This window comes from Siphateles boraxobius, unplaced genomic scaffold (assembly GCF_051911475.1).
Source record: "Siphateles boraxobius isolate OS27281-9 unplaced genomic scaffold, OSU_SipBor_1 5, whole genome shotgun sequence".
In the NCBI taxonomy this organism is placed as follows: Eukaryota; Metazoa; Chordata; class Actinopteri; order Cypriniformes; family Leuciscidae; genus Siphateles; species Siphateles boraxobius.
The window spans coordinates 28017505-28044848 of record NW_027509141.1 but is presented as its reverse complement, the minus strand read 5'-3'; the positions used below and the strand labels follow the sequence as shown (position 1 = coordinate 28044848).

The window sequence follows — 27344 nt, the reverse complement described above, 5'->3', positions numbered from 1 at the left end:
CTTTCCCAGCTTTTCCCCAGGAGATGTACTTGGCTGTATGTCATGAGTAACAGCCTGCTATCAATATCCGGTAAGATGTGCTTTAAAAAAGATCAGGTTTAGCTTTTCAAATTACAAATTATTCAGAATGAGTTTATTTTTTTACAATTGCTAGAATATTTTCGGGTCACGCTTTACATTATAGGATGGAACTGCTTGTAATGTTATAATACTAAAATAGTTAACTATAGTAACATGTCGTATATGTCAAGTGTTCCCTGACATTGTCCTGTTTCCCTGTTTTTGAATAATGAAATTGTGTTTCGGCAGGAAAAGCATGTCACCTGTACTCTCACAGTCTGAGTGGCCTGTTTGAGCATGCTCGACATATGCAGAAACTCCCTGTTGCCATACCAACATACAGATTTCCTGACAAAATGATCCCCAGGTAAATGTTCACATCTCCGTGTGTGTGTGTGTAAGGATGTGACCAAAATGTGAATTTTTCATTCTGTGTTTTTATTTGTATTCCAGGAAATTCTCAGTGTCCAATAAGATCCCTGAAACAAAAGGGTGTCAAAAGTGCTGTGTAGGTAAGCAGATCCTGTACTTTTCTTCCTTCCTTTATTTCTGAATTCAGTAACATATATACTTTGGATGATGTCAAGCATATAATTCAGATGGCTTAAAGTGTCCCTATAATGCTTATTCAGATATTACCTTTCATGCAGTGTGTAATATAGCTGTTTGTGAGTGTAAAAGGTCTGCAAGCTTTCAAAGATCAAAGTGAATGACAAATAAAGTTATTGTCTCCCATAAGAAAGAACTGATTCTGAACTGCCTGAAACGTCGTCAGTGCTACGTAGGTTTGTAACAGATTTGCATAATGCCAGCCTTTGGTCTTCATTGGCTGCCTGCGAACAGCGTCTACTTCGACCCGCCCTCAAACACTGTATTTGTAACTGAGTTCTGAAGAGTTTGGATCGTGTCGTCGACATGTCGAGAAGACGCTGTGTTCTGCTCTGCTCCACTTTGCATGGATTTTCAAAGGATGAGGACTCGCATTTGAATTGATACAGTAAAACCGACGCCGAAATTCAGATACGTTAATGTGCATTTCATTTCCGACACATGCTGTTAGCGGTAGGCCAATCACAACAGACTGGGCCGTCTGACCAATCAGAGCAGAGGAAGCTCTCGGAAAGAAGAGGTTTAGAGATAGAATCCTTTATCGAACCGTTTCAGACACTGTGAGGAAAGAGGTGATGCTCCAATGTATATTATGAGAAATAATATATTTTGACCTTTGATGCTTGTAAACCTATTGTAGGAGTCCTTCGAAACAAAATTAGGAACCTTTAAAATGGTATAACAGGGGCACTTTAAGGAAAATATAATGAAATAGACTTTATTTAAGGTTTTCTACAGTATTTTGTTTTCATATGGTGTCTTGTTTATTCTCAGTGAGGAATCCTTATACTGGTCACAAGTACCTGTGCGGTGCCTTTCAGTCCAGTATTGTCCTTTTTGAGTGGGTGGAGTCCATGCAGAAATTCATGTTGGTCAAGGTGAGCCCAGTGTCACTGGTTCCCATCACCAAAACAATGTTACAGGGTGATCTGCAGATTAGCATCACACTAGAATCCATGGAAAAAGGGTTGACAACTCAAAGTGGTGGAAAGAAATATAATGTAGGCTTAGCTATTAGCTATTCATGTTTCCTTTAAGCTTTTAAAAATTGCTGATCTTCTACTTAAGACTTGAGGGTTAAAATTGCTTTACTTGGCATATTCACATGCAGGCTGTTCCAAATTAAGCACTGACTCATTCCCTGCAGAGCATAGACTTCCCCCTGCCGTGTCCGCTGGAGGTGTTTGAGATGCTGGTGGTTCCAGAGCATCAGTATCCTCTCATCTGCATAGCTGTGAGCAAAGGGACAGAGCTGAACCAGGTGGTGCGGTTTGAAACCCTCAATCCCAACTCTACCACCAACTGGTTCGATTCTGGTGGGTGCTTTAAAACTTCATTATCACACCGATTAAGATAAGTCTTTACATTTATAAGTAATTGAATTGCTTTTAAATTATACATTTTATTATTTTTTAATTATAATTCATTTAAAATTCATAAATAATTTAAATTAAATTATTGTATTATTTTTTTATTTATGTTTATTTAAATTAATTTAATAAATAAAAATGTTATTTTAATATATATTTTAAAAATGCCTGTTATGCAGTTGTGCCACAAAGGTGGCAATATCCGAAATCCTTGTCCTTGTGGGGACGTTTGTTGATATCCACGAGGAAAACTGCTTATAAATCATACTACGCGTTGTTGTTGTTGTTTTTTTTGTTGTTTTTTTGAAAATGTAAAAATGCAGAAAGTTGTCTGTGATGGGTAGTGTTAGTGTAAGGGGATAGAATATAGAGTTTGTATTGTATAAAAAATGTCTATGGAAAGTCCCCATTAAACATGAAATCACAACGTGCGCGAGTGCGTGCGTGCATGCGTGTAAATTTTGGATTTAAATTAGCTTTTAATTAATTTTACTCTTTTACATTTTTAATAATGCATAATTCTAGAAAATTCTTAATGTTGTTTCAGATACCCCACAGAGTTGTGTGATGCATGTGACCCAGCTGGAGAGAGATACAATTTTAGTCTGCTTAGATCGTAAGTACAGAACATGCCATTAATAGATTAATAACAGATGCATGCATATCAACAAACAGATATAGTGATTAATTGCCTATCCCCATCTCCAGGGAGCATTAAGATTGTGAATTTGCAAGGCCGGTTAAAGTCCAGTCGAAAACTCTCAGCCGAACTGACTTTTAACTTCCAGATTGAATCAATAGGTATGGAACTTTGGTACATTAAGGGTGGCCTGTAGTAAATGTTCCTCCATTTTTACATAACTCCTCTCTAAGCTCACTGAATTTAACAATTATCCTTTAGGTATTTAAACACTTTTCTATGGGTAAATTCTTTTTTTATTGTAGTATCGATCTATTGTAGTAAAATCTCTCTCTATGCATCATTCTAGTTTGCCTTCAAGACAGTGTGTTGGCCTTCTGGAGGCATGGCATGCAAGGACGCAGCTTCAAGTCCAATGAGGCAAGTAAAATATAAAAATATATAAAAATAAAATATATAAGTGAAGATGTACAGACGGCCTGTCAACAATAGAGAAAAAACCCTGTATATTACAGGGTTTCTCAATAGAGAAAAAACCCTGTAAATATAAAAATGTATATTTATATCTAAATTAAATAAGTTAAATTGAACTTAATGCCAATTAAATGCAACACAGGTTACTAATTAAAAGGTATATAATTAAAAGTATATGACATACATATTTTGCAATAACATTATTCTGCTTATATTCCAGATTACACAGGAGATTTCTGACAACACAAGGATATTTAGACTGCTGGGTTCAGACAGGTGAAAAGAAGCCATCTAATTATTATGTCATTATTTAATTAATATTGTACACTTTATTACTGGTGTGCCAACCCATGTTTTATAATGTAGGGCATATGTTCGCAGAAAGGGCATGAGGTCAAAGATATTTGTTTTGATGTTGTTCTTTATAGAGTGGTGGTTTTGGAGAGCCGGCCAACAGACAATCCAACAGCACACAGCAATCTCTACATCCTCGCAGGCCACGAAAACAGCTACTGACCGCAATGCATCTTGGTGCAAAAAACACTACATGCCGGAATGCAGCGTTACAAGAGGCTTATATTTTAATGTGGCCCAATGACAACTAGCCACAACTCAGAAGAACCACAGATATGCTGCTGTTGGACAACTGAGAGCACAGAGGAAGACTTGAATGGATTCAAAGATCTCAGAGAACAGATAGGCCGTAACCGCATGATGTACTACAGTATGCACTTTCACCCTTAACTGTTTTAGAGGCCTTGCTTTGGTTTGGCTTCTAGCAGTTTTAATTTATTTTTAACTGAAACACAAACATGTACTCTTTTTTTTTTTTTTTTTTGAAGGTAAGCAAGATTTCTTTTTAAGATTTTCATTTTAAGCCACTACTCTCACTTGACGCTAACCACACAAGTGCTTGAAGACACGTATTTAATTCATGTACATACAGACATAGTATTGTTGAGTTGTACTCTTTGCATTGGTTATGTAGATATCAGTACATTTTTGTTGTACAGGTTTGTGGCAGCGTTAGTGTTGTAAAGGACTGTGGGATGTTGGGTACGACTTAAAATGACCTTTAGGGCCAGATATTTTTTGTTATATGCAATGGTTTAAGAATCACAAAGCTGAAGTGCCACTCTTTCCGAGACTTGCCTTCTTAATGTCTTTTTTGTTTGTTTTTTATTGTAAAACCTAATCTTTTTTTTATATAAAGCCAAATTGTGTTTTCATTGAGCAACTTCTAATTCAGTGGCCCTCGTAATTGTTTTAAACTTTGTGGTATGCACTCACTTCAATTTTGCACAATGTTATTAAAATGTTAATGTGTATATGTAAGTGTATGTTTAAAACCATGCAGATAATAACATATGTAGATATACACATGTATTTTTTGTAAATGTGTATTACGTGTATAATCCTAATAAGCAATAAATCATTAGGATGTTTTTACATTATTTTGAAAAGTTCTCAATTTTATGTGGATGACATTACTGTCTGCATCCAGTTGTTTATATGAAATTTGAGTGCAGTATACACTATTTACAAGATGATGTTGGAATTTGTGAGTGTCTGTAAACTTTCTACAACATGGATTTTATCTTGCAGAACTGCCATTCAAAGTAAATGAAATTCCACAATAAGAAAATTCCTCTTGTCTGTAATTCACAAGTTAATACGATTATGGAATACATTTTATTTTATTTTCGTTTTGTGTCAAATGTACATAGTGTAAAATAAAATCACATGGTTTTACATACTGAGATGTCTTTCGTGTTTTAATAATGAAATTATATTTCTTACTTTTATACATTTTGCTTAGTATTTCTTGTGAAATTTACAATATCTTATTATTATCATCATCATCAATATTATTAAAAGTTCAGAGCGCAAACGGTCGTGCTCAGAACACAGGAAGCTGGATCAACACACGGAAGGGACTTTTATTTTGCTTGACAGTCCGTCTCGTGACGTCACAGAAATCATGGCTGTGTCCAGTGTTTTTAAAGCAGGTCTTTTCAATCACAAAGTTGCAATCGTGACGGGAGGCGGGACTGGGATAGGAAAATCTATTACTTCTGAGCTCTTACAGTTAGGTATGCATTTACTGGTTTTACAGATGGATTTGTCCTTGTATTTAGATCAGGACTGTATACGATAACGTAACACTTTAACAGTGAACTTTAGTCCAGATGCGAATAGGTGGTTTGCAGTCACGTGATTGTGATGACGCACAAAATTCAAATGTAGGGCATGAAGTGAAGAGCGGAATGGACGAGATGGAGGAAAGTCTGTAATGTACTACTTTAGACGCTATTACAAGAGAAAGATATAAACAAAATTGAAACTTATGTTGGACGTGATGCTTACGTCATGAAGAGGACCGATTTTTCAACTGAATTGAAAGATTTGCCTGCCATCGAGGCGGTAGATATCAGCAACTAACTCGTCTTACAGACATACTTTGACTTTAGAAAGTTCGGAAACTGGTACGTTACACAAACACAACCACACAAGTTGTATTAACTCACCCTTGACGAAGTGATCACTGCACACACGGGCATTTTCCGATTCGGCTCCTCCCGACCGCAGACGTACTGTAACGTTAACGTAAGGTTTGCAAGCCATTTTTTCCGGAGTTTTCCGGTCAAATTCCTGCATTTTCCCCCCTTATGAATAACAACTTTTGGTGCACGATAAAAACTCCTCGTGGTTTCTCGGTTTGATCGACTTGAGCAATCATAAACGACGCAAAACATAGGCATTTTGAGTTTGTTATAGTGCTTCCTAAATATAGCAAATCACTTCTTGCCCTCCATCTGCATTTCACGCCATGGCAACACAGTGACGTGACGTCATATGCAAACAAGCTATTACGAACATTGCGAACCTTTGTCACGCTGCGTTGCATTCTGGGGCGGCGCCGGTTTCTTTGGCAAGATACACTATCCGTTGCCATGGTTACTTCAACAATGAGATAAACTGTATTTTTCAACAGTGAGAGAAACTGCTTATATATATAAGCTGCTCATATATATGTATATATATATGTGTATATGAGCATCTTATATATAAACAGTTTCTCTAAATACAGTTTCTCTCACTGTTGAAAAATACAGTTTATCTCAGTTTATATATATACACACACACACAGTCTCAAATATCACCCATGTTGTAGGATGCAATGTGGTCATATCATCCAGAAAGCTTGAGCGTCTGGAGTCAGCAGCTGAAGAGCTGGCACAGAAGATCCCCCCATCCCGTCCGGCTAAAGTGACCCCTATACAGTGCAACATCCGGAATGAAGAAGAGGTGACAGTCTCATTAACCTGTTTTTATACATTGCCTTCATGCCAGAGAGGCATGTGTAAAAATGTCGTTTTCAGCACATTAATTTAGGAAGGTATATAGGACAAATTCTGGTTTCTCCATATGGCAATTCCTGTTTATAGATATTAGTAGGGTCCAAAGCCGTCTAAGGAAAGCCTGGCCACTCCCTGTTAAACCCTATTGTACCGAATTGTGGTTGTAGTTCCACCAGAGTTCCACTGGGGGGCGATCGTCCGAGTGCAAAATCAATGGGAGTCGATGGGGCTAGACGGCTACATTTGTCTCTTTCACCCGATTGCCGTTGAGAAATCTCAGATTTGAATGTAGATTTTGCAAGTTCAACATGGGTTGTAGGTCCAAAGTTGAATGAACAAGCACTTATGTCCTTTCGATTTCTTACAGGTTGAGTTGTGGTTGCCCATAACACGCTAACATTCTGCTAATGGACTTTGATTGGTCACTGAAGGACTGATTACGTCCAGAGATACCGCTTGATGGCATCGTGGCATCCGAAGTATTTTCAGCGTTGTCTTTTAAAACAACAAAACAAAAACCCTTCTAGCACGTGTATTTACCTGTGTCAGCGTGTTGTCGATGCCTCGAGAGAAAAGGAAATGTGAAAGCACCAAAGTGACTGAAGGATTGCCGTAAAGCAGTTCTCTGGTCGTACGATGTGTATGACGTCATTGCCATTTTAAAAGACTTTTTATAGCTAAAAAGTGACTCTAAAAAATCTAACATCCAGTAATCTGTAATTTCTTTGCATCCCCTTTCGAAAACAACATTCAAATTGCTAGACAAAAAATTATATACTGAGAAAAGTGGATTTTTAGGGGTATAGCTCCATAGACCTCCATTCATTCTGCACTCGTCCTGTGAGCGCCCTCATATGGAGCCAGAGTGGAACTGCAACCAGTTCAGAACCCGGAAGTTTACTGCTAGTGAAACTTCTCCCCATATTAGACTTGGGGTGCTTCTCAATATCCCTCCTCGTCTCCTCGCTCCTCTGTCCTCCATCCTATGACCCGGAAACCAATCAAGCACAGTAGGGTTGGGCGGTATTTCGGTAATATTGTATACCGCGGGGTCTTAAAATAGCAACGGTATCAGTTTCAATACCGTCATTACCGGCACTTATATATAATATATAAATATAATTTATTCAATGCCTAAAAATGCTTAGGTAGTTGTCATCAAGTGACAGTGTGGAGGAGAAAGAGAGAGAGAGAGAGAAGGGAGAGGCGGTAAATACTGACGAGGCAATTTGTAAATGTTGCAATAAAAAAGGTGACCGCGAGAGATGGAAACACCTCTAACCTAATGTCGCATCGCCGAAACAACCACCTACTCACTGCTGCGAGGATGCATTAAGCCCTGAGTTCATTAAATAAGCGCATTAGTTTAAATTTGTTAAAATATTATAATGTTTTTTTTTTTACTTGATAATGAAAACTGAACAGCACGAGTAAGATGGGATGCATCAGGAGTCATACATTGACCACTTAATTAAGTTTCATTTTGTAAAATGCCTTTCTTTAAAGTGAATTTCGTTTTGTATAAATTGTATCTTAATTTTAATAATTTTTTTTATCAACCAATTGCCTGGATTTAATAAGTAAGAATCAAATATAGCAGACAACATAATCATGACATGATCGTGCGCTGGCGCGCTGCGGTCACTTGCATTGAAATCTCATCATAAATGAACCGAAACTCAGTGTATGTCTCACAGACATGACAGTTATCTAAAAAAAGCTTGAAATTTCATTAAACGAAACAATTCAAAACGAAAAGAAATAGGCCACTCGCTAATTATTTAATCCATGCCAATCCATTTAGCCTATACCTTCTGATTATGTAATCCATGATTTGCATTTCCCTCTATATATGCGCGTTCACTAGGAGATGGCGATCGTCAACTTAATCTTTGCAGCACTGACAGAAAAGTTGTATTAATAAAAATCAATGGACGCGTGTCACCGGATTTACAAATGCACTTCTTGCTTGTTGCTTGTTAATTTAATTTAAATTAATTAATAAAATGAATACTTTAATTGTCATAATTAAATATTATTAAGTGTCCCATTTTTGCTCATTTATAAATAGTATTTATATCTACCACCCCCTCAGCACCTGGGTTAAAAAATTATTTGGCGCCACCATATTATAACAGCCCACATATTAAAAATAGTCGAGTCTAAATAGGGCTACGGCTCATATTACATTTAATGCCGTCAGCCGGGACGTGCACGGGTTGGCCTTGATTTTTGTTGTGGTTTTTTTTTGCCCGATCTGGTATTCAGTTTCTGAACTGTGTAGACACAAGCCAACAGTTTGGTGATGCTGTCTGAGCCTTATGTCATAATTTTTAATTAGTCACGGTAATACCGTATACCCCGGTAAAATAGGGAGGAGGTTTGACGGTATCAAAATTTGGATACCGCCCAAGCCTAAAGCACAGCCATCTTGAAGGACATCTCAATTCTCTAATTGCACCGTGAGGAGTCGAGGATCGAGGAGTGAGGAGGCTTTTAGAGGAGTCATGAGCGAGGATACACAGCTGTATACTATGCGGAAGTGTTTTATTGACTAAACGAAATGTCCTTCAAGATGGCTGTGCTTGATTGGTTTCCGGGTCATAGGATGGAGGACAGAGGAGCGAGGAGACGAGAAGGGATATTGAGAAGCACCCATTCTCTGGTAGGGTCTGTCTCAAATCAACCAAATTTCAGAAACTTACCCAGCTCAAATTTTTGATGTTGTTCATACTTTTTTCTGCAGAAAGAAAAACATAAATAGTGATGAAAAACAAAAATTTGGAGCCAAATTACAAGGGGCAGAAAATGACTTTAGAAAGATTGAACCAGCATAATTATAAAAGGATATCAATTACTTTCTAAAAATAAAATAGTGGATTACTCAGTAAATATTCGTCCAAGGCATTTGATGTTTTGGCTTTTTTCTTTATTTATGTATGCCTTTTACCAGTAAAGAAATCAAAATTTAAAAAAAATTAAAAGGGGACTTCTGGTTGAGTTGATAATGAGAGCTGCACGATTCTGGATAAATCTGGATAAAATCGCGATTTTGAATTTATTTTTTCAAATAGAGATTACAATTCTGAACAGACAAGTTGAATTAATTACTTAAAAAAATCGGTTGGAATTAATAATTCAGTGACTTACTCATAAATACTTAAGTTGTTTCATTACTGTATGAATCAACGTTTTTGAATGAATTATTCAATGACCGATTTTACAGTCACTTGTCGCCACCTAGTGGTGAAACAATGAATTGATACAATCTTTATTACAAGTACAAGTTACTTTCAATGTGATTTGCTCTATTTTGATCGCTATAACTTTTATTTCAGTATTCTGTGATAATTTGAATATTTGTGAAACACAGAAATATCAATTCTGTGTGGTTGAAAATGACTGCTTGAGGGTCAATCATCCCTACGCACACTACGCAAGTTGCATAGGGCCCCGCAAATTACTCAAATCCTATTGATTTATAGGCTAGGCTATATTGCATTTAAAATGTTGATTGGCTGGACATACTGGTTCATCCCTCAGTAGGCCTAAATAATAACCATCAAGTAGCCTATCACTTTTATCATTTAAAACACAGTGACTTGCTATGGCAAGCCATTTGAGCTTTTGTTCATTCACAGGATGCATTTTTGATATCAGTAATTAAATTTGTACTATTTAAAATTTGAATTCTTGATATTAAGAATGTACTTTTTCTAGTAACAATGTCTCTTTCTGATATCAGGAATTAGGCTACATTTTCATTAGTACTAGTTTAGGAGGGAGGATTGTAGTGGGAGCACTGGGGTGTCAGGTGTGACTGTGTGGCAATGGCCACTGGTTTACATGGCTCATGGGTCAGGTAGGAGGGCCCCTTAACAGAATTTTGTTTAGGGCCCCAGGGAGGTCAGGATCGGCTCTGCTTGTGATTGAAGCTGACAACTGCTCTCTCTGGCTCAGCGCAGATTTGAAGAGAAGAATGGCTGTTTGGATCAGAATGGATTGTTGGGGGCGTGACTTGATGTAAAAGGGGCGTGGTTTGTATTACTGCGGGACGCCGTTGGACACACTTGGATTTGAATGTGATTTTGTCAAAGGTTTATTTGGGTGGCACAGGGGAATCGTTTTCGCATGAGTGTTTGATCGCGATCTTTTCACGATTAATCGTGCAGCTCTGCACCACGGAATGACCCTGTAGGTTTGGATTATAAAGTGGTGTGACTCTATAAATAAAATGTATTATTTAACCTATCTCTCATTTTTGACAGGTGAAGAACCTGATGGCCTCCACCCTGAAGCTCCATGGGAGGATCGACTTTTTAGTGAATAATGGAGGTGGACAGTTTTCCAGCCCAGTGAACATGATGAGTGCAAAAGGCTGGAATGCTGTGATTGACACTAACCTCAACGGAACATTCTTGTGCTGCAAAGAAGGTTCGGAATGAAATGTGATGTGAAACGCGGGACATATGGTTTATCGGCTTCACTCTTAAAAATAAGAGTTCCAAAAGGGGGTTTTCACAGCGATGCCATAGAAGAACCATTTTAGGTTCTATTAACTGTTCTTAATAGACCCATTTTTTGTGTGTGTGAAGAACATTTTAATAATCTGAAGAAACCTTTTGTGCAATAGAAAGGCTCCATGGATGTTGAAGGTTTTTTATAGAACCATACAGCAGAGGCCAATAAATAACCTTTATTTTTAAGGGTGATTGTAGGTAGGCAATGTGTAAATTGTAAGCCTTATTTAACTAAATAATGAATTGACATGTTGACAATTCATACCACTTGAAGAGCTAATATCAGACAACTTTTGCTCTTGATTCGTAGCATACAATGCATGGATGAAAGATAATGGAGGTGTGATTGTGAACATCATTGCTGACATGTGGAAGGGTTTCCCTGGAATGGCGTGAGTTGGTAAAAAATATTGGTTAATAAAAATATTGTGTATTATTACTTTACATTTAATGGCTGGATAAATATTCATCCTCTCATGGTAATGCATTTAGTCTCCTTTCAAAGCTATGTTTAAACTGCCAGACTTTTTAATGACAGACACACAGGAGCGGCCCGAGCTGCAGTGGACAACCTGACCAAGAGCCTGGCCATTGAGTGGGCTGACAGTGGCATCCGGGTCAACTCTGTGGCGCCGGTTTGTGCCAGTTTGGAAACAATTGGAAAGCATAGGCCTTCTGTATTTGCATTGTGTTGTCCAAAATGAGGTTGAATTGTTTGAATGATATTCGCAATTATTGATTTATCGGCTAATCGTGGTTATTCGATGTGATCGCAATTATTTGAGATAGATAATCGCAATAATTGTGCAGTTTAAATTTCAATCACATTTGGCCAAAGAATATAAAAACACTGTTGTAAAGTACATAAGATAGTTAAATGTCTTCCTTTATATGAAATTGATATTATTAATTATGACATTTTCAAAGCATTAAAGAAAAGCACATGTGCCTATTTTATTATAATGTTTATTACATTACATACAATTTAAGTTAAAAAAAGGTATTAGGTTTACACTGTAAGTGACATAAACAAAACAGGATTAAATCAATAATCGCAATTATTAGTATGACAATTAATAGTCAGCACAAAATTCATGATTATTTATAATTTATGCAGTGCAGACTGTTTGATAACTTTTTTCATTTTCTGTATATTTCCTACCTGTTAGACGGGTAAATATGATATGTATTATGGGTTTATGTGACGATTGTTTTAAGTCCACTAATAAAAGTTAAATGATAAATTTAAAAAAAGAAACTCACATGTGCCTATTTTATTATAATTTGTATTATATTATATACAATTTAAGTTTAAAAAATAAGTTATTAGGTTTACAATGTAAGTGACATGAACAAAACAGAACTCAATCATTAATCGCTATTATTTGTAAGACAATTAGTCGTCGGCAGAAAATTCATGATTGTCACAGGCCTACCGCAAAATGAAAATGTACATTATAAGCTAATTAAATGTGGGGAAAAAATAGCTTTGTCTTGCCTGAAAAAGTTTCCATAGGATTATAGCCTCATAAGTTTTTACTAAATAACATGTTTTTATTATATGTAATGCAATTTCAATTCAACTGCAATATACACTCCTAATCGATCTATCTTTTATCACAGAGACGGTGTGTGTCCATTTGTTTTTTTTTGTGTGTGTTTCTTGACTGTAGGGAACTATCATATCCAAAACTGCAATGGAAAACTACAAAGAATATGGTCCTACTTTGTTCAAGATGTCAGTGCCATTTAGTCCGGCTAAAAGACTTGGTGTTCCTGAGGAGGTAACATATAACCTATTATGATGTTGACACTTTGAAATAGCAGAAACTAATCAAAGATCAGAACATAATTACTGCCGCTATATACTATATAGCTGTGTGTGTGTATATATATATATATATATATATATATATATATATATACATATGTGTGTGTGTGTGTGTATATATATATATATATATATATATATACATATGTGTGTGTGTGTGTTTGTGTAATTGTTTAAATAATCTATGATTGAAATAAATGTCTGTTCTGCTCAGATCCTTAATATTTAATATGGATAATAATATATCAAATATTTCTATCAGATATCACCAGCTGTATGTTTCTTGCTGTCTCCGGCTGCCAGCTACATTACTGGAGCAACCCTGAAGGTCGATGCAGGACAGAGCCTTTACCATTCTATGTGGGAAATCCCAGGTACCCATATTTGAGCAAGATGAGAGCATAACACATGCTGCATTTGTTGTGAAATCAAGGATGGATGTTGACTTACTATGAGTATGCAAATGATTTCTGTTTCTGTTTGTGTGTCTCTGATTAGACCACAGTGCCTGGCCTCCAGCCCCAGATGGAGAAAATACAGACACACTGAGAGAAATCATGAAAATGACCAAATCCAAGCTGTGAATTATAACGAAACAAGTCTAGACTCTGAAACAGCTGCTCTTCATCACAGCGTGGGTGGAGCACAAATGTTTGTTTTTCTTCGTTGCTAGGAATTGCAACGCGCGACTGTGGCTTTTGAGTGATGCTCACTGAATTTGAGCATTATCGTTGCATAATTAAACCCTAATAGTTCTTGATGAACAGTGCTTAATCAATGTAAATGTGTAATATTGTGATATTGTGAATATAACATTTGTAATTGTGAGATTTCTAAAAAAGAACATGTATCAACTGTCACCATGATATTACAAATATGTAATGTATTGTTTAAGAAAGTAAATTTTCTGTTGAAACAACTTTTAAGCAATTGCATCAGTTTGCTGGGTCATTTCTAGTATATATTTTAATAAAATTAAGTTAAATCTAGAATTTTTTTATTTTTAAATAGTTGAAACAAGTTAGCAAAAATTTAGACACAAATCTGATAATTCAAAACCAAAGTAGTGGAATTATGAATGAGTGCTATCCAAACATAGTGTCGTGTGGTACTTTTTGCTTGGTTTCAATATAAAATCATGCATTTATTGAATGGAATTTCATTGTCAGGCGGAATGAATGATTAATTGGTTTTGTTGGTATCTTACTCGGAACATATTTAAAAATTGAGGCTCTTACAGAGTGCCGGTTGCTAGGCAGAGCGCCGCATAACGCGAGCATGCGCACTGAGCGCTTAGCGCACGCCTGTGATTGGCTAAACAATGGCATTATCGGTGTGAGGGGGGTTGCGTTGTCCTCGGTCTGGCACTGTCCGAAAAAAATAATAAACCAAGCTCCACAATGTTACACGTGGTGAGTCACCCGTGCGAATGATAAACTGAACATATTAATCAAGCGACCTCTGCAGGCATTTGTTTGAGAATTTATTTAAGGTAAGAACCGTGTATTATCACTTCAGTATTGTGTAAATCAGAAACAGATAGGAAGTGTGGGGTGTGATTTGATATAAACAGTAATATGTCCTAAAATGCGATGTAATGAAATGCGAAGAAACAACAAAGTAGCATAACAGCAGGCTGTTGTGATTTTTTCCTCTCATACAAGAAGGGAGCATCTTTAAAGGGTGATTGACACACAAAGCAGGTGTGTCCAGCTGTGCACACTGACATCATATAGGAATTTTGTCCATAGTCATGATGAGTGAAGGGGCATCTGGAGACATCACTGGTTTGGAGCTGGAGGGAGTGATTGGGACAGAGGAGACACCAGTGAACACGCTTCAGAGATCAGCAGAGGAGGAGGAGGGAACCACCACTCGGAGGAAGAGGAAGAAGAAAAAGAAAGAGATCATCTACCGCTCTGACCTGGAGGATGATGACGCTGGGGAGGGGACCTCTGCGAATGTGGATGGAACCTTTAGGCCTCCACTTGACGAAGGTGAAAATATGATATCTGCGAACTGTATTGTAATGTTTGTGAAAGTGCAGTGAAATTCGTCATTTGTTTGTTTGCTGTAATGGGTTAAAATAGATGATAGTTACGTGTGCTTTCTATCCAGAATAGAGCAGATTGAGACCATGAGTCCTCATTTTAAATATGACATGATTTTATTCTCGATTATCATTTGATGTCAATTATCTACATATTGTTCTACAATCTTCTGGTTAACATTTTTTTTCTCCAGAAGGATCAGAAAGGCTTCCAATTTCAGGAATATATATATATATATATATATATATATATATATATATATATATATATATATATATATATATATGTATTTGATTTACACCTCGGAAAATGTAGAAACATTGGTAGTATATACAAATGTACAATTTAAATGTTTTGAGTCTGTCATCCATCCATCCATCCATCAATCCAAAAATGACAGCATAGACATTTGAAATGTTAGAAAATATTTCTTGAGCACCGAATCAGCATTTTAGAATGATTTCTGAAGGATCATGTGACAGGAGTAATGATGTTGGAATTTCATCTTTGCCATCACAGGAATAAATTATTAATATTATTTGTAATACTGTTTTATTGTATTTTTGACCAAATAGCATGCATTTAGCTTTAATGAGCATTAACGACTGCTCATTAAACGACTGAATAATAATAAAAAATCTTACTGATCCCTTAATTTTGAACAGTACTGTATAATTATTCATTGGTCAAAAATTATAAGCAGTTAATATTTTCAGTTTTTGTCTTTACATTTTAAGTACATTTTGTTTACAGAATATAAATGTAATATATTATTAGTTATGAAATAAATGCTTGATTGCTGTAATTAGTGAGTAACTAGTGAGTGTAATTTAATTCTAGGCTGGACTGTATCCCACATCCCAGTGTTTTTCTTGTAATGCATTTCCTCTTTCTTTCCCACTCAATTGACAGATTTATTTATAATTAGGTGTTGTTAATGCAATATTCTCCTCAAAATGTATCTTTCATTCACAGAAGAAGAGGATATCCCTCCTGACAGCCGTTTCGTGACCCTGACTGGCACCATCACACGAGGAAAGCGGAAAGGCCAAATGGTGGACATCTATATGACCCTCACTGACAAAGAGCTGAGAGACATGGCACGCTCCAAAGAGCGTTTAGATGCAGAATGTGACGGGCTCGCGGAAGCCAAGCAAAAACCCTGCGCGCTGGGGGTCAGCCAGGGTCCTCATGTTCTTCTCTGGAGCCTTTCCTGCTCCCCGTTCATCTTCCTTCTCTCTTTCATCACGTCGTTTTACTACGGAACGCTCACCTGGTACAACGTGTTCCTGGTTTACAATGAGGAACGCAGCTTTCTGCACAAGATCACAGTGTGTCCCTTGCTCATTCTGTTATATCCGGTTCTGATCATGACGTTGTCTCTTTGTGTGGGGGTGTACGTCGCCGTGACCCAGCTCTCCTGGGTTTTTGGGGAATGGTGGCTGGCGGTGAGTGACCTGGAGAAGGGCTTCTGTGGGTGGATGTGTGGGAAGCTGGGGTTGGAGGACTGCGCCCCGTACAATGTGGTTGAGCTGCTGGACTCTGACACTCTCTCCGGGACCCTCCAGGGGAAGAGGATGGATGATGTTGAACACACTTCTACTTTGTGAATGCAAAAACATGGAATAACGGTCTGGGTTTAATATAAGTTAAGCTCTGTCAACAGCATCTGTAACATGCAGTCGATAATAAAAAAAACATTTTTTTTTTTTACTTATTTTGCTCAGGAAAAGCAAACTTAAGAACAAGTCTTTTAACTTGTTTTCAATCTTGAGCCTTCATTGAAAGGGATAGATCACCAAAAAAAATTAATTCTGTCATTTTCTCACCCTCATGTTGTTTCAAAACTGTATGACTTTCTTTTACATTTACATTTTACATTTATTCATTTAGCAGACGCTTTTATCCAAAGCGACTTACAAATGAGAACAATAGAAGCAGTTAAACTAACAGTAGGACAACAATACATAAGTGCTATAACCCCTCTCAGTTTAACTTTAGTGCTTTTTTTTAAAAATAGAATAGAAGAGAAGAGAACGTGTTAGTACTACTGAAACAAGTGCTGCCGAAAAAGATACATCTTCAGCAGTTTCTTGAAAGTGGCTACTGACTCAGAAGCTCTGGCTGAGTTAGGAAGATCATTCCACCAACAGGGAACAGTCATGGTAAAGGTCCGAGAAAGAGATTTTGTGCCTCTTTGAGATGGTACCACAAGACGACATTCGCTAGCAGAGCGCAAGTTTCTTGATGGCACGTAAGTCTGAAGTAATGAGTTTAGGTAAGAGGGAGCAGTGCCAGTGGGTGTTCTTTAGGCAAACGTCAGTGCCTTGAATTTAATGCGAGCGGCAACTGGTAACCAGTGCAATTTTTTGAGGAGAGGAGTGACGTGTGCTCTCTTTGGCTCATTAAAGACTACTCTGGCTGCAGCATTCTAGATCAATTGTAGAGGTTTGACAGAGCAAGCTGGAAGACCAGCCAGGAGAGCATTACAATAGTCCAGTCTGGATAAAACAATTGCTTGGACAAGGAGTTGTGTAGCATGCTCTGTAAGGAAGGGCCTGATCCTCCTAATATTGTTCTAGCAATGTGGTCTGTGAATTTCAACTGATCATCAATTACAACCCCAAGGTTCCTAGCTGACCTTGATGGAGTTATGGATGACGAGTATGAATGGAGAAGTTGTGATGAAGTGTTGGGTTGGCCGGGACCACAAGTAGCTCTGTCTTCGCTAGGTTTAGTTGAAGGTGGTGGTCCTTCATCCAGCCAAAAATGTCTGTCAGGCAGGCTGAGATACGAGCAGCTACCGTCGGATCGTCAGGCTGGAATGAGAGGTAGAGGTGTGTGTCATCAGCGTAGCAATGATAGTAGTGATGTCATGTAGATGGAGAAGAGGAGTGGTCCAAGCACTGAGCCCTGAGGCACCCCAGTAGCTAGATGTTGGGTCTTAGATGCCACACCTCTCCACGACACCCTAAAGGACCTACCTGAGAGTTAAGACTCGAACCATTGGAGTGCAGTTTCCGAGATGCCCTTTATCTTTAGGATTGACAGAAGGATCTGGTGGTTAACTGTGTCAAAATTAACTTTTGTTCTGTGGAATATAAAAGATATTTTGAAGAATTAATATTTTGAAAGAACCAAACCACTTTGTTCCTATTGACTTCCATATGGACAGAAAATATTGAAACATTTCTCAAAAAATCTTGTTTTATGTTCCACAGGAGAAAGAATGTCACAGTTTTGGAACCACATGAGGATGAGTAAATGATGACAGAAGTTTCATTTTGGGATGAGCTTTAAGGCAAGTCTTAATTTTGCAGTTTTATTAATTTGTACATGTTGTTAGGAAATCATCTATGATTTAGTCTCTTATCAAACATCACAAAATCAATGAAATACAGGGTCAAGTTACTTAGTTACCACATTATCTTTCCATATCAAAAGTTAAAAAAAAGGAATAATGGGAATAATTTTGACGTTTAATGCTGTACATTTGAATACCAAAAACATTTTTTTGTGATGCAGTTCATTATATCCAAAAGCTATTTTTTTAATCATTTGATTCAGAACATAAATCAAACTATTTTTAATTCATTAAATGAGCACTATAGAAGTTTTCTCATTTAAGCTTACATAGTACAGTTCATAAAAAAAAAAATTATCAAAACTGCATAAATGTACCCAAAACGGTCACTATAAGCCTGTGAAAATGATTTATATTCAGAGCTCCCAAGTTTGATTTGGGTGAAAATTCCAGGCTTTCGGATTATATCCTTGCATGTTTACAAAGAAAGAAAATGTTTGGCAGATATGCTTCTTACAATCTTATACTGTACATATTTTCCATAGACTACATATTTTCCAGATATACGCCTTGTTATGACAATCTTACTGTCAGTGAACATAATCAGTCAGATTTGCTCTGATATGGTTATCAAAGGTAACTTTAGCTACAGTATAGCCTACATCAAACCATCAGATTCATCTGAGCAGAAGAGTGGAGCACAACTGATGGAAAATAAACTTACTTGTGGTTCAGGATTTTGGACATCGGGCCAGATTTCCAAGTTAGCCTGGGTGTTATTTATCAGTGGAGACAGTTTTCAAAAATGTTCATCCAGTCCTTCCAGTTGCACAGTTCGCCGGTACAGACAGAGTACAGACATTTACATCGATAGTCTGGCGTTATAATTTATTTGCTTTTGGTGTACTGTGGAGTGGGTAAAACTGTTTTTAATGGCAGGCCAGCAGATACCGTTGACTCGTGCTAGCCTAGCACTGGCGAACTATGCAACTGGAAGGACTGGATGAAATTTTTTTTTAAAAACTGTCTCCACTGATAAATAACACCCAGATTAACTTGGAAATTAGGTCCGATGTCCAAAATCCTGAACCACCCCTTTAAGTTGCTTGCAGAGGAACATTGTTTTTGTTTTAAACCACATATGTCAATAGAGAGCCATGGTACGGAAGTCCTAAACCGCAACTTTAATCTCGAAATATTTCGACTTGCTAGAATTTTTTTACGTTGCGGTTCAGGGCTTCGGTAGGTGTTCCTTCAATGAGTTTTTTATGTACAGCAGTTACAATAATGAATCTGACACTGAAACATTCTTAACATCCTTAAGAAGAAATGAGGACCTCTCCTAGCCTTTCGTCACGACAGTATAACCTGCTAGCTTGAGTAAAGAGAAGTATTCCAAATATTTACGTTTGTCGTGCATTATACACATTGCACAGCTGATAAGCTGATAATTCAGTTTCTTCTCTTACGAATACGATGTTCTCAAGCTATCTGACCGATACTTGCACTTGAACCAGACACTAAACAACATTTTACACTCTAAGAAGACAAATGCTTTTACACTTTGAATACTTTTATTATTTTTATTATTATTTTTTATATATTCTGTTTGTATGTCCCAAATCACATACCTGTTGTGTTAGTGTTTGAAACAGTGTGGTGCTTTGTGTTTTTACATGTGTAATAACAATGGTGCTTTAATAGTGTTCACCAAGAATATCAGCCATTTAAAACCACAAACTGGTTTACACACATTAAGGATAATGGTAATGTTGTCCCAGAAGATCATATTACGATTTCAAAACCCTTTTACAGAAAATTCACAGATTATTGGGCACACCTACTTCAGATGGGGTAAATTATAGTACTCATATCCTCTTCATAAACAGTCATCATTTACAACTTCATCTGTTGTTTATGGAGGCACGTATTGTAAAATAATTAAATGCAGGGTTCCCACTGTCATGGAAAACCTGGAAATATCAGGGAATGTTAAAATTGTTTGAAAATTCATGAGAATTAATAAAAGGCTATGAAGATTTTGTTTAATAGAAAATGCTCTTGTCTGATTTGTGAGTGAATTATTCTTTTGAGTCACAAATCTGAAATAGTATACATATATAAAAACTCTTATCCCATAAAAAAGTGTGGGAACCCTGTAAATTACAAAATATCTTACCAGAGATCTAATGCATCTGATCTGCATAATTTGAAGTCTGTATATTAAAATAAATGTACAATATGTAAAGACAATTTTGTTAAAATGTCTGAAATCTTAAATTTGATTGCTTTAAAATATGCAAGTATTAAATTATACTGTATTCCGCAAATAAGCAGGTTTGATGTAAACCACCATTTTAAATGTGTAATTGTAATCATCAATATGTTCAATCTGTTGGACAGGAGATTCTAGGCTCTTTTAGTTTATCTTTGGGAACTTTTACAACTGCTATGCTGTAGGTTACAATAGACACTCATCATGCCGCTGATAATACAAGACCGTGACCTGTTTTTTGCAGTTAGGCCTGCCTTAATCTGTTCTACAAAGAACACTTGAATGACATTATAAAATGTCATTATAAAATGTTGTGTTCTGGCACAAAGTAGCCTGTTTTTCTGTAAACATGGTTTCAAAGCACAAACTTTGTTTTTTTTTATATCATGACCTTAAAAAATGCACTGGTTGTGTACCACAGTTATTTCATTTTCAACACTTTATAATAAAGAATTTTATCTCATTTGTTTCAGTTGTATAGTTTTCCTTATAGACTTAGTCAAGGTTTTTGCAGATCTCACACACTGTTAAAGGTGTGCCTCAGACAGTGCTATTTAATATTTTTATATATATCGCTATATATATATCGCTATATATATATATATATATATATATTTTTTTTTTTTATCATTGTTGACTGTCAACAAGCATCCCCTCCCTTATGACCATCCCAGATCTAATTCAACCAGTCTGTTACAGAATAAGCACCATTGAAGTGTAACGAGCGAGACAGGAGTAAATAGCCTCATCTGAATGAGTAAGAACAAAGTGTGAATGAATTATCTACTACACGAAACTATTGTTCCAGGGAGTGGCTTGTTGGTAGTTCTGTAATCAGTAAGCGGCTACTTTCGCTTTCAGCTTCTTTTTTTGTTAAGCTTTATGAGACGACGAGATGAAGGCATTCATCGTCAATGGTAATATCTTCAAACGACATGTCTTTCTTTCTTTGTGTTCGTTGTAATGGGATGTTTTTTAATAGCCTAATACTTCATAATTTTAACTTTGTTTATTTATAGTTCCATAAAATAGGCTACGTAGTTGCACACGTAGCCTATCAGTTAAAGGCGAATTATGGTTGTTCTAAGAATCCGAATAGCCTACGTATTTTGTTTGACGCATGACGTAGTGAACAACATGGGTAAATAACGCTAGTTTATCGCTACATGGTGGCGTAGTTTGTGCTTTTCGAATGTAGCTCTATCTTATTTTAAAGGTGGTTATAGATGTTGCCATTTAAACATTAGCTCCTCCCTAAACACTGTAAAGGGACACGTAGGCGTTCGCTCTTTCTCAATACATCATTGTTCATATAGCCTATATTAACCCATTATTTTTATTCGGATCGAATTCGGTTGAACCTTTTTAGTGATGACGTAAGATCTGTTTAGAAACTGTTTTTGTGAAACGAACAGATCCAAAGAACCGCCTTATGATAACTCTTTAAAACACGCCAGAAATGTGTGCGTGGGTGAGTGAGTTTAGTGAACGAGTCAGGTAATGTGAGTCGCTGTGGGAAGTTTGGGAACGTTACCAAGTAACTCTTCACGGGAATTCCCCTTAAAAATGCAGGTTTCGCTTTTGTCCAAAATGCGGGAAAAAACCCAAGTGGTCAATGCAAACCAACATGCAATATAGCTAGCTACCACTGTTAATCTATGTAGATTTTTAAATGCAATTGCTTTTTGAGGATATCCAGGTACTTTCTATTCTATCGAAGGCATGATTTCATTTTGAGCTAACAAAATTTTCATCTCTTCTTTTTTCTTTCATTGTGTCCAGGAGCTAAGCCTCTCTGCAGGCATCACCACCAAAGCTTTTGGCCTTCAAAACTTTAAGTGCTTTGACACAATCAACTGTAAATCCAAAGTGGCCGTTGATTTCTACAAGAATGTGATGAATGAGGCTGCGGTGGATTTTTTTCCTCTCTGTCAAGATAAATGCAATTTTCATTCAATAATTTCTTTAAAAAAAAAATACAAATATCTTTTTCCTTTTCTCTGCTGTTTTCCCGGACTTGACAAATAGATGTTTAAAATCGCCTTCTCCCAGCTTTTAAAATGACCCAAACTATAACCTACTACAGCATCTATACAGGCTCATACAGTGAAATGGCGGATGGATTTTCTATCATGGTTAACAATGTGACCGCAGATCTTAACAACGAGGAGTGTAGGATCCTCCTGTACCTTTGTACGGATTTGTTCACCAACAGCTGTGTGGAAGATTTGAGAGGAGCTTTGCTGGCCTTTGCCAAACAGAGACAGAACCAAGCGGGTCAATCTCAGGCTGGTGATGCCCTGCTGATGGAGCTCATGTTCCGAATGAAGCGCTTTGATGTCTTAAAGAAAGTTTTCGGCACCAACAGACAACAGGTAGAAAGAATTCTGCAGGAGGGAAGGGCCCTCTCAGATTACAGGTAATTTATCCTATTAATTCTTTCATGTCTGAGAAAAACAACCCATGTGGTAAAAATAATATGTATGCTAATGGAAAGTTTTATTTTACAGGCTGACATTTATGTTTTTGGGGTTATTAGAGCAGTCTCTTGGGGGAAAACCCAAGCAGAAATAGGCCTACCCATGATATGGGTATGTTATTGTCACCCACCTGAATGTTGATTTTATTTCCACAGAGTTTTAATGGCAGATGTCAGCGCAAACCTGGACAAGGAGGAGTTACAATCTCTTATCTTTCTCCTGAACTGTATCCTACCCAAAGAAAGAATGGCTAGAGCTACCGTAAGACTGGAGAAATTACACGTTTAACCTTCAGAATGTTTGTACTAAATAATAATTATACTAAACTGAACATAAATATGCATATGGCATGATACAAAAACTACCACTTTTCTGGGATTTATGTTATGTGCATGTTTATCTCATGTTTGTGTCATTGCATTTGATTTCTAATAGAGCTTTCTAGATGTGGTGGTGGAGTTGGAGAAGTTAGATGAAGTATCTTGTGATAAGCTAGAACTGCTTGAACAGTGTTTGAAGAACATTAAAAGAATTGACCTTGTCAAAAGGATTCAGGCCTACCAGAATAGAGGTCAGTCATTAGTGAATTCACTTTTCTTTTGGTTGTTTGGTCAACTGCTTGTCAGCAGAGAAAAATGCACTGCAAGGGTTAGGCAACATCTGGTTACAGCTTTTGATTTGTTTATGCAATCTTAATTTGCTATTGAAACATGCATTTAAAAAAAACACCATGTTGTCCTTAAGAACCTAGAACATTTTGTACATTATAACCATGCTATATTGCTTCATTTTACCCGCAAAAGTCTCTCACTGCCTCAAAGTTCATTTTCAAAGCCAAAGTTTATTTAAAAAAACTAATATCATGGTTGAAATTTAGTAGATGTTTTTTTTTCCATGGCTCTGGTTACCAAACTTGAGCGGCAAGTACATTATAAAATTGAATAATACATTAGCTTCAGGTCATTAATTAACTTCAGGTCATAATTTATTCAGGTCAGAATGTACCATGTGCAGTCCCTAAAGTTCAGAATTCCTTTAAGGTAAGACAATTTTATTAAAAAAAAAATCTTATATCTTCCCAATAGATACAGTATGTTAAATTATGATAATTTTACATACTGTTTTTACTTACTGTATCACTCTATTTTTTAATTTCAGTTCACACCTGGGAAGTGTCAGTCTTCCGTTAAACCAGTGAGACGATCACAATGCTGTTCTAAAGGTGAGATTTTATTTTTCGGTCTTCATTTTTAGTTTTAATTAAGATCCAATAGATAACATAACAGACTTGCCTTTGGTCTTTTCTAGAGTTCAAAAATTTGAAGCTTTCGGTGCCAGAAACAGGGACACAACAACAACAGGTAATAAATCGGCTTCTCACTAATTAATAAATGGTCATCGTGACAAAGCCTAGCAATTTATCTGATTTGTCATTTTATTTATTGATGGGTTATAAGCTGTTCCTCCCACTGTCTATATGTTTGCTAGGCTTTTGTGAAGGAGTATCAAATAAATCCTGAGCAGAGAGGCCTTTGTGTGATTATTGACTGTGTTGGCTTTGATGGACGTAAGTGTGTGTGATACAGGTTTTGACCCTTTGCCATTTTTGAATGTTATAATCGTTATAGTGCCATTTACTACTTCTGAAAACATTATCTGTTATTGACCCATTGGTTTGTTAGGGAAACTTGTTAGCAGAAAAAACACAAAATGACATCATAATGTTTGCCCACAGAGGAAGGCTGATTTTTTTTTTTTAATCCCATTTTCCACCCACAATGTTCTAAAGAAATTTCCATTTTCATTGGGCTTTTGTTTTCCCTTTTAATTACAAATTAGGTAGATCTTTGTAGATTGTTATAATGCGTTCTTGCGCAAAACATGTGCATCTAAACATCTTTGCTGTTTGTGTCCTTTCAGAGATGTTGAATCAGACATTTGAGCATCTGGGTTTCAGGGTCATTTACCATTCTCTCCTGGGTCTGAAAGAAACCCAGAAGGTCTTGGAAGACCTGACTCGCAACCAGTGGCCTCAGAAGGTCAACCGCTTCGTCTGCTGCCTCATTAGCAGGGGAACGGACACTCATCTGTTGGCTACAGACTCGAACGGCCTGGGCATCAGGCTGGAGGATCTCAGGCAGCTTTTCAGCCCAAACCAATGTCCCTCACTGGGTGGGAAACCCAAACTGTTCTTCACCCAGATCTACAGGACCACTGAAGCCCCTCCAACACCCTCAATGGATGATGAATACCTTGAGACTGATGGACCAAAATGCCAGTATTCTGGGAGACAGTGTGCGGACAAGAGGACTGTCCCAGTGTCAGCGGATGTCCTTTGGAGCGTGTGCACAGCAGAGGCAAAACTGCTGGAAGATTCTGGCCACCAGTCGGTTTACTTGCATGCATTACACACTGCCTTATTGAGGAGGCATGAGAGGTACTTTATGAACCTTTTACCTGCTTTCTTAAAGAGCCACTGTTCAGTCCATTATTGCTTGTGACCAGACATTTAACACTGCAGTAACCGTAACCCCCCCCCAACTGTACATGCTAAATCATTTTCAGTTTTGCTTTTGTAGTTTCACCCAGAAGAACAATTCTATAATTCAAGTCCCCTTATTCTGTTTTTTTCCCTTAAATTTGCAGAAAGAGACCTTTATTGGACATCATGACGGAGGTGAACAGAAACGTGTTTAGTCACAATCAGCAGAATCCTGAGAAGAAGTATCAACTTCAGCTCTCTCATACACTACGGGAAACTCTTTACTTCTAACACGTAACGTGTGCGACACAACACAAACTGCTCTTTTCTTTTTTCTTTCTGTCCCTTTCTTGCACAGACACTCTACTTGTTTTAAAATAGATTTGTTAGTGCACAAAACTGTCCATATAAGTACACTTAACTGCATACTGCTACGATAATAGATTGTTTTCATTATTGTATGTTTTTATTAATTTATTAATATTTGTATTTATTTGTGAACCTTTATCCCTGTTGCAGCTATTACAGTGTTCTGCTACACTGCTACAGTGCTAGTGTCTCATTATTCAACCTAAGAATACCTTCAGTCATTAGTCAAGCTAAATTTTTATTTCTATAGCACTTCCCAAATTACTTATTGTGTCAGAGCAGCTTTAAAGAAAATCATGTCTATAAACTCCAAAGGAGAAAAGCAAAGGTGGCTATGGCAAGCAAAGCAACTCGGAGATGTTTAGGTGACGAGGGAGAAAATCTAGAACTTTTAGGAACTAAACCAGGCATGACAATGAATGTACATGTGATTATATCATACGTTGTAGTAATAGTCATGAATACTATTCATGAATACATCTTTAATATGTATGACCTTTAGGAGAAATTTAAGGTATTTTAAATTGCATCCTCTTAATGTCCTCCTTTTGTGTCCTTCTCAGTTGTGTATACAGGTTTGTATAATAATACACACGCAGATTAGGCTATATCCTTATGGTCTCCTAATTTTTATATTCTAGGTATCAGAAGGCTGGTGTTTTGAGACTTTCGTGACAGATTGTAGAATGATGGTTAACTCAAGTACAGTACTGCATAGCTAAACTACATTAAGTTGCTCTAGGCTCAGAGTAGTTGCTTTTATATTTTATCCATTAACATTTGTGCATAAAATGAAGGAAATTCTTAGTGTATTATCTGTAAATTTATAAAATATCAAATGAAACACTTAATATCAAAATCAAATTATTTAAACGTATATCTATTTGTCATTTAATCTCTTGTCATATTTATGTAGCCTAATTCATAACCCCCTTTCTTATCACTTCAGAGATATAAGTAGCCTACTAACTGGTCTTGTAGAATTTCAGTGAAGGAACTGGATGATTTGTTTTTGCAAATGATGAATGAACGGAATGTGAAAAAAAGTGACTAGCGTTAAAATATCGTACGTTACGCTTGGCAGGGAAAAAATTATAGAGAATTATGATTAAAAATGAAATTAGCTTAATGTATGAATACACTGACTATGAGATCCTACAAATAAAAGACCAGATTTGATTACATGGAATTTGAGGTTTGATTTCTTGTCTTTTCTTTCTTCAATAATTTCATCACGCGAGCTTAACGAGTCATTTGTCACCATATACAAATATAATTGGATAGCATAATATAATAAACATCTGTTTCACTTCAAGATATGATATAAATTTGAACAAAGCATGCTGCAAAATATTATTTAAAAAAACTAAAGCTAGACAAATGAAAAATGAAATTTTAGCAGGCCTCTTCTCCCCTCCACCAGGGGTCGCTTAAAGTAAATTTAAGAAAGTAGGTTTTGTATTTTACTTTGCTTTCAGTGTTTTAGAAACTACATTTACAAATGAGACTTTGTTCAA

The 27344-nt window shown here is 36.7% G+C and overlaps 4 protein-coding genes across 19 annotated transcripts in view; all 4 read left to right on the top strand.

Moving 5' to 3' along the window:
* The window catches only part of map4k3a (mitogen-activated protein kinase kinase kinase kinase 3a), a 65709-nt gene extending 60800 nt beyond the window's left edge, over window positions 1–4909 (top strand). For all 13 annotated transcript variants that reach the window (XM_077203730.1, XM_077203727.1, XM_077203731.1 and 10 more), the window contains 10 exons: window positions 10–70; window positions 310–427; window positions 514–572; window positions 1444–1547; window positions 1817–1985; window positions 2587–2655; window positions 2748–2840; window positions 3029–3099; window positions 3374–3429; window positions 3582–4909. In XM_077203730.1, the coding sequence (XP_077059845.1) occupies window positions 10–70; window positions 310–427; window positions 514–572; window positions 1444–1547; window positions 1817–1985; window positions 2587–2655; window positions 2748–2840; window positions 3029–3099; window positions 3374–3429; window positions 3582–3669 (888 nt within the window). In that variant the 3' untranslated portion in view covers window positions 3670–4909. The remainder of the gene's footprint in view (window positions 1–9; window positions 71–309; window positions 428–513; window positions 573–1443; window positions 1548–1816; window positions 1986–2586; window positions 2656–2747; window positions 2841–3028; window positions 3100–3373; window positions 3430–3581) is intronic.
* pecr (peroxisomal trans-2-enoyl-CoA reductase) lies at window positions 4894–13785 on the top strand. Its single transcript, XM_077203748.1, has 8 exons — window positions 4894–5246; window positions 6329–6462; window positions 10784–10949; window positions 11346–11427; window positions 11574–11670; window positions 12709–12819; window positions 13129–13240; window positions 13365–13785. The coding sequence occupies exons 1-8, from the start codon at window positions 5135–5137 to the stop codon at window positions 13448–13450; spliced, it is 900 nt and encodes a 299-aa protein (XP_077059863.1). The 5' UTR covers window positions 4894–5134; the 3' UTR covers window positions 13451–13785.
* Window positions 13786–14198: 413 nt separating this feature from the next.
* Window positions 14199–18575, top strand: tmem169a (transmembrane protein 169a). Of its 3 annotated transcripts, none has more exons than XM_077203751.1 (3): window positions 14199–14358; window positions 14618–14863; window positions 15893–18575. In XM_077203751.1, exons 2-3 carry the CDS (start codon window positions 14620–14622, stop codon window positions 16525–16527), a joined length of 879 nt encoding a protein of 292 aa, XP_077059866.1. In that variant the 5' UTR covers window positions 14199–14358; window positions 14618–14619; the 3' UTR covers window positions 16528–18575. The 3 variants fall into 3 exon arrangements, with proteins under 3 accessions (XP_077059866.1, XP_077059864.1, XP_077059865.1); XM_077203749.1 differs by having other exon boundaries at window positions 14231–14358; window positions 14531–14863; window positions 15893–16660; XM_077203750.1 differs by having other exon boundaries at window positions 14254–14358; window positions 14603–14863; window positions 15893–16660.
* A 2593-nt stretch (window positions 18576–21168) lies between these two features.
* Window positions 21169–27016, top strand: cflara (CASP8 and FADD-like apoptosis regulator a). 2 transcript variants are annotated; one of them, XM_077203704.1, is made up of 10 exons: window positions 21169–21253; window positions 22279–22915; window positions 23132–23237; window positions 23412–23547; window positions 23970–24016; window positions 24135–24198; window positions 24285–24337; window positions 24465–24543; window positions 24897–25413; window positions 25623–27016. In XM_077203704.1, the coding sequence occupies exons 2-10, from the start codon at window positions 22557–22559 to the stop codon at window positions 25747–25749; spliced, it is 1488 nt and encodes a 495-aa protein (XP_077059819.1). In that variant the 5' UTR covers window positions 21169–21253; window positions 22279–22556; the 3' UTR covers window positions 25750–27016. The 2 variants fall into 2 exon arrangements, with proteins under 2 accessions (XP_077059819.1, XP_077059818.1); XM_077203703.1 differs by having other exon boundaries at window positions 21184–21413.
* Window positions 27017–27344: the final 328 nt, after the last annotated feature.

What these genes read in the sequence shown, in the direction of transcription:
- pecr (XM_077203748.1), top strand. Translation starts at nt 5,135, where the DNA reads ATGGCTGTGTCCAGTGTTTTTAAAGCAGGTCTTTTCAATCACAAAGTT. An exon ending in ACATCCGGAATGAAGAAGAG is followed by an intron (nt 6,463 to 10,783) that starts GTGACAGTCTCA and finishes CATTTTTGACAG; the next exon opens with GTGAAGAACCTGATGGCCTC. An exon ending in TTCTATGTGGGAAATCCCAG is followed by an intron (nt 13,241 to 13,364) that starts GTACCCATATTT and finishes GTCTCTGATTAG; the next exon opens with ACCACAGTGCCTGGCCTCCA.
- cflara (XM_077203704.1), top strand. Translation starts at nt 22,557, where the DNA reads ATGACCCAAACTATAACCTACTACAGCATCTATACAGGCTCATACAGT. An exon ending in AGGGCCCTCTCAGATTACAG is followed by an intron (nt 22,916 to 23,131) that starts GTAATTTATCCT and finishes TTATTTCCACAG; the next exon opens with AGTTTTAATGGCAGATGTCA. An exon ending in AAGTTCAGAATTCCTTTAAG is followed by an intron (nt 24,017 to 24,134) that starts GTAAGACAATTT and finishes TTTTAATTTCAG; the next exon opens with TTCACACCTGGGAAGTGTCA.
- tmem169a (XM_077203751.1), top strand. Translation starts at nt 14,620, where the DNA reads ATGATGAGTGAAGGGGCATCTGGAGACATCACTGGTTTGGAGCTGGAG. An exon ending in TAGGCCTCCACTTGACGAAG is followed by an intron (nt 14,864 to 15,892) that starts GTGAAAATATGA and finishes TTTCATTCACAG; the next exon opens with AAGAAGAGGATATCCCTCCT.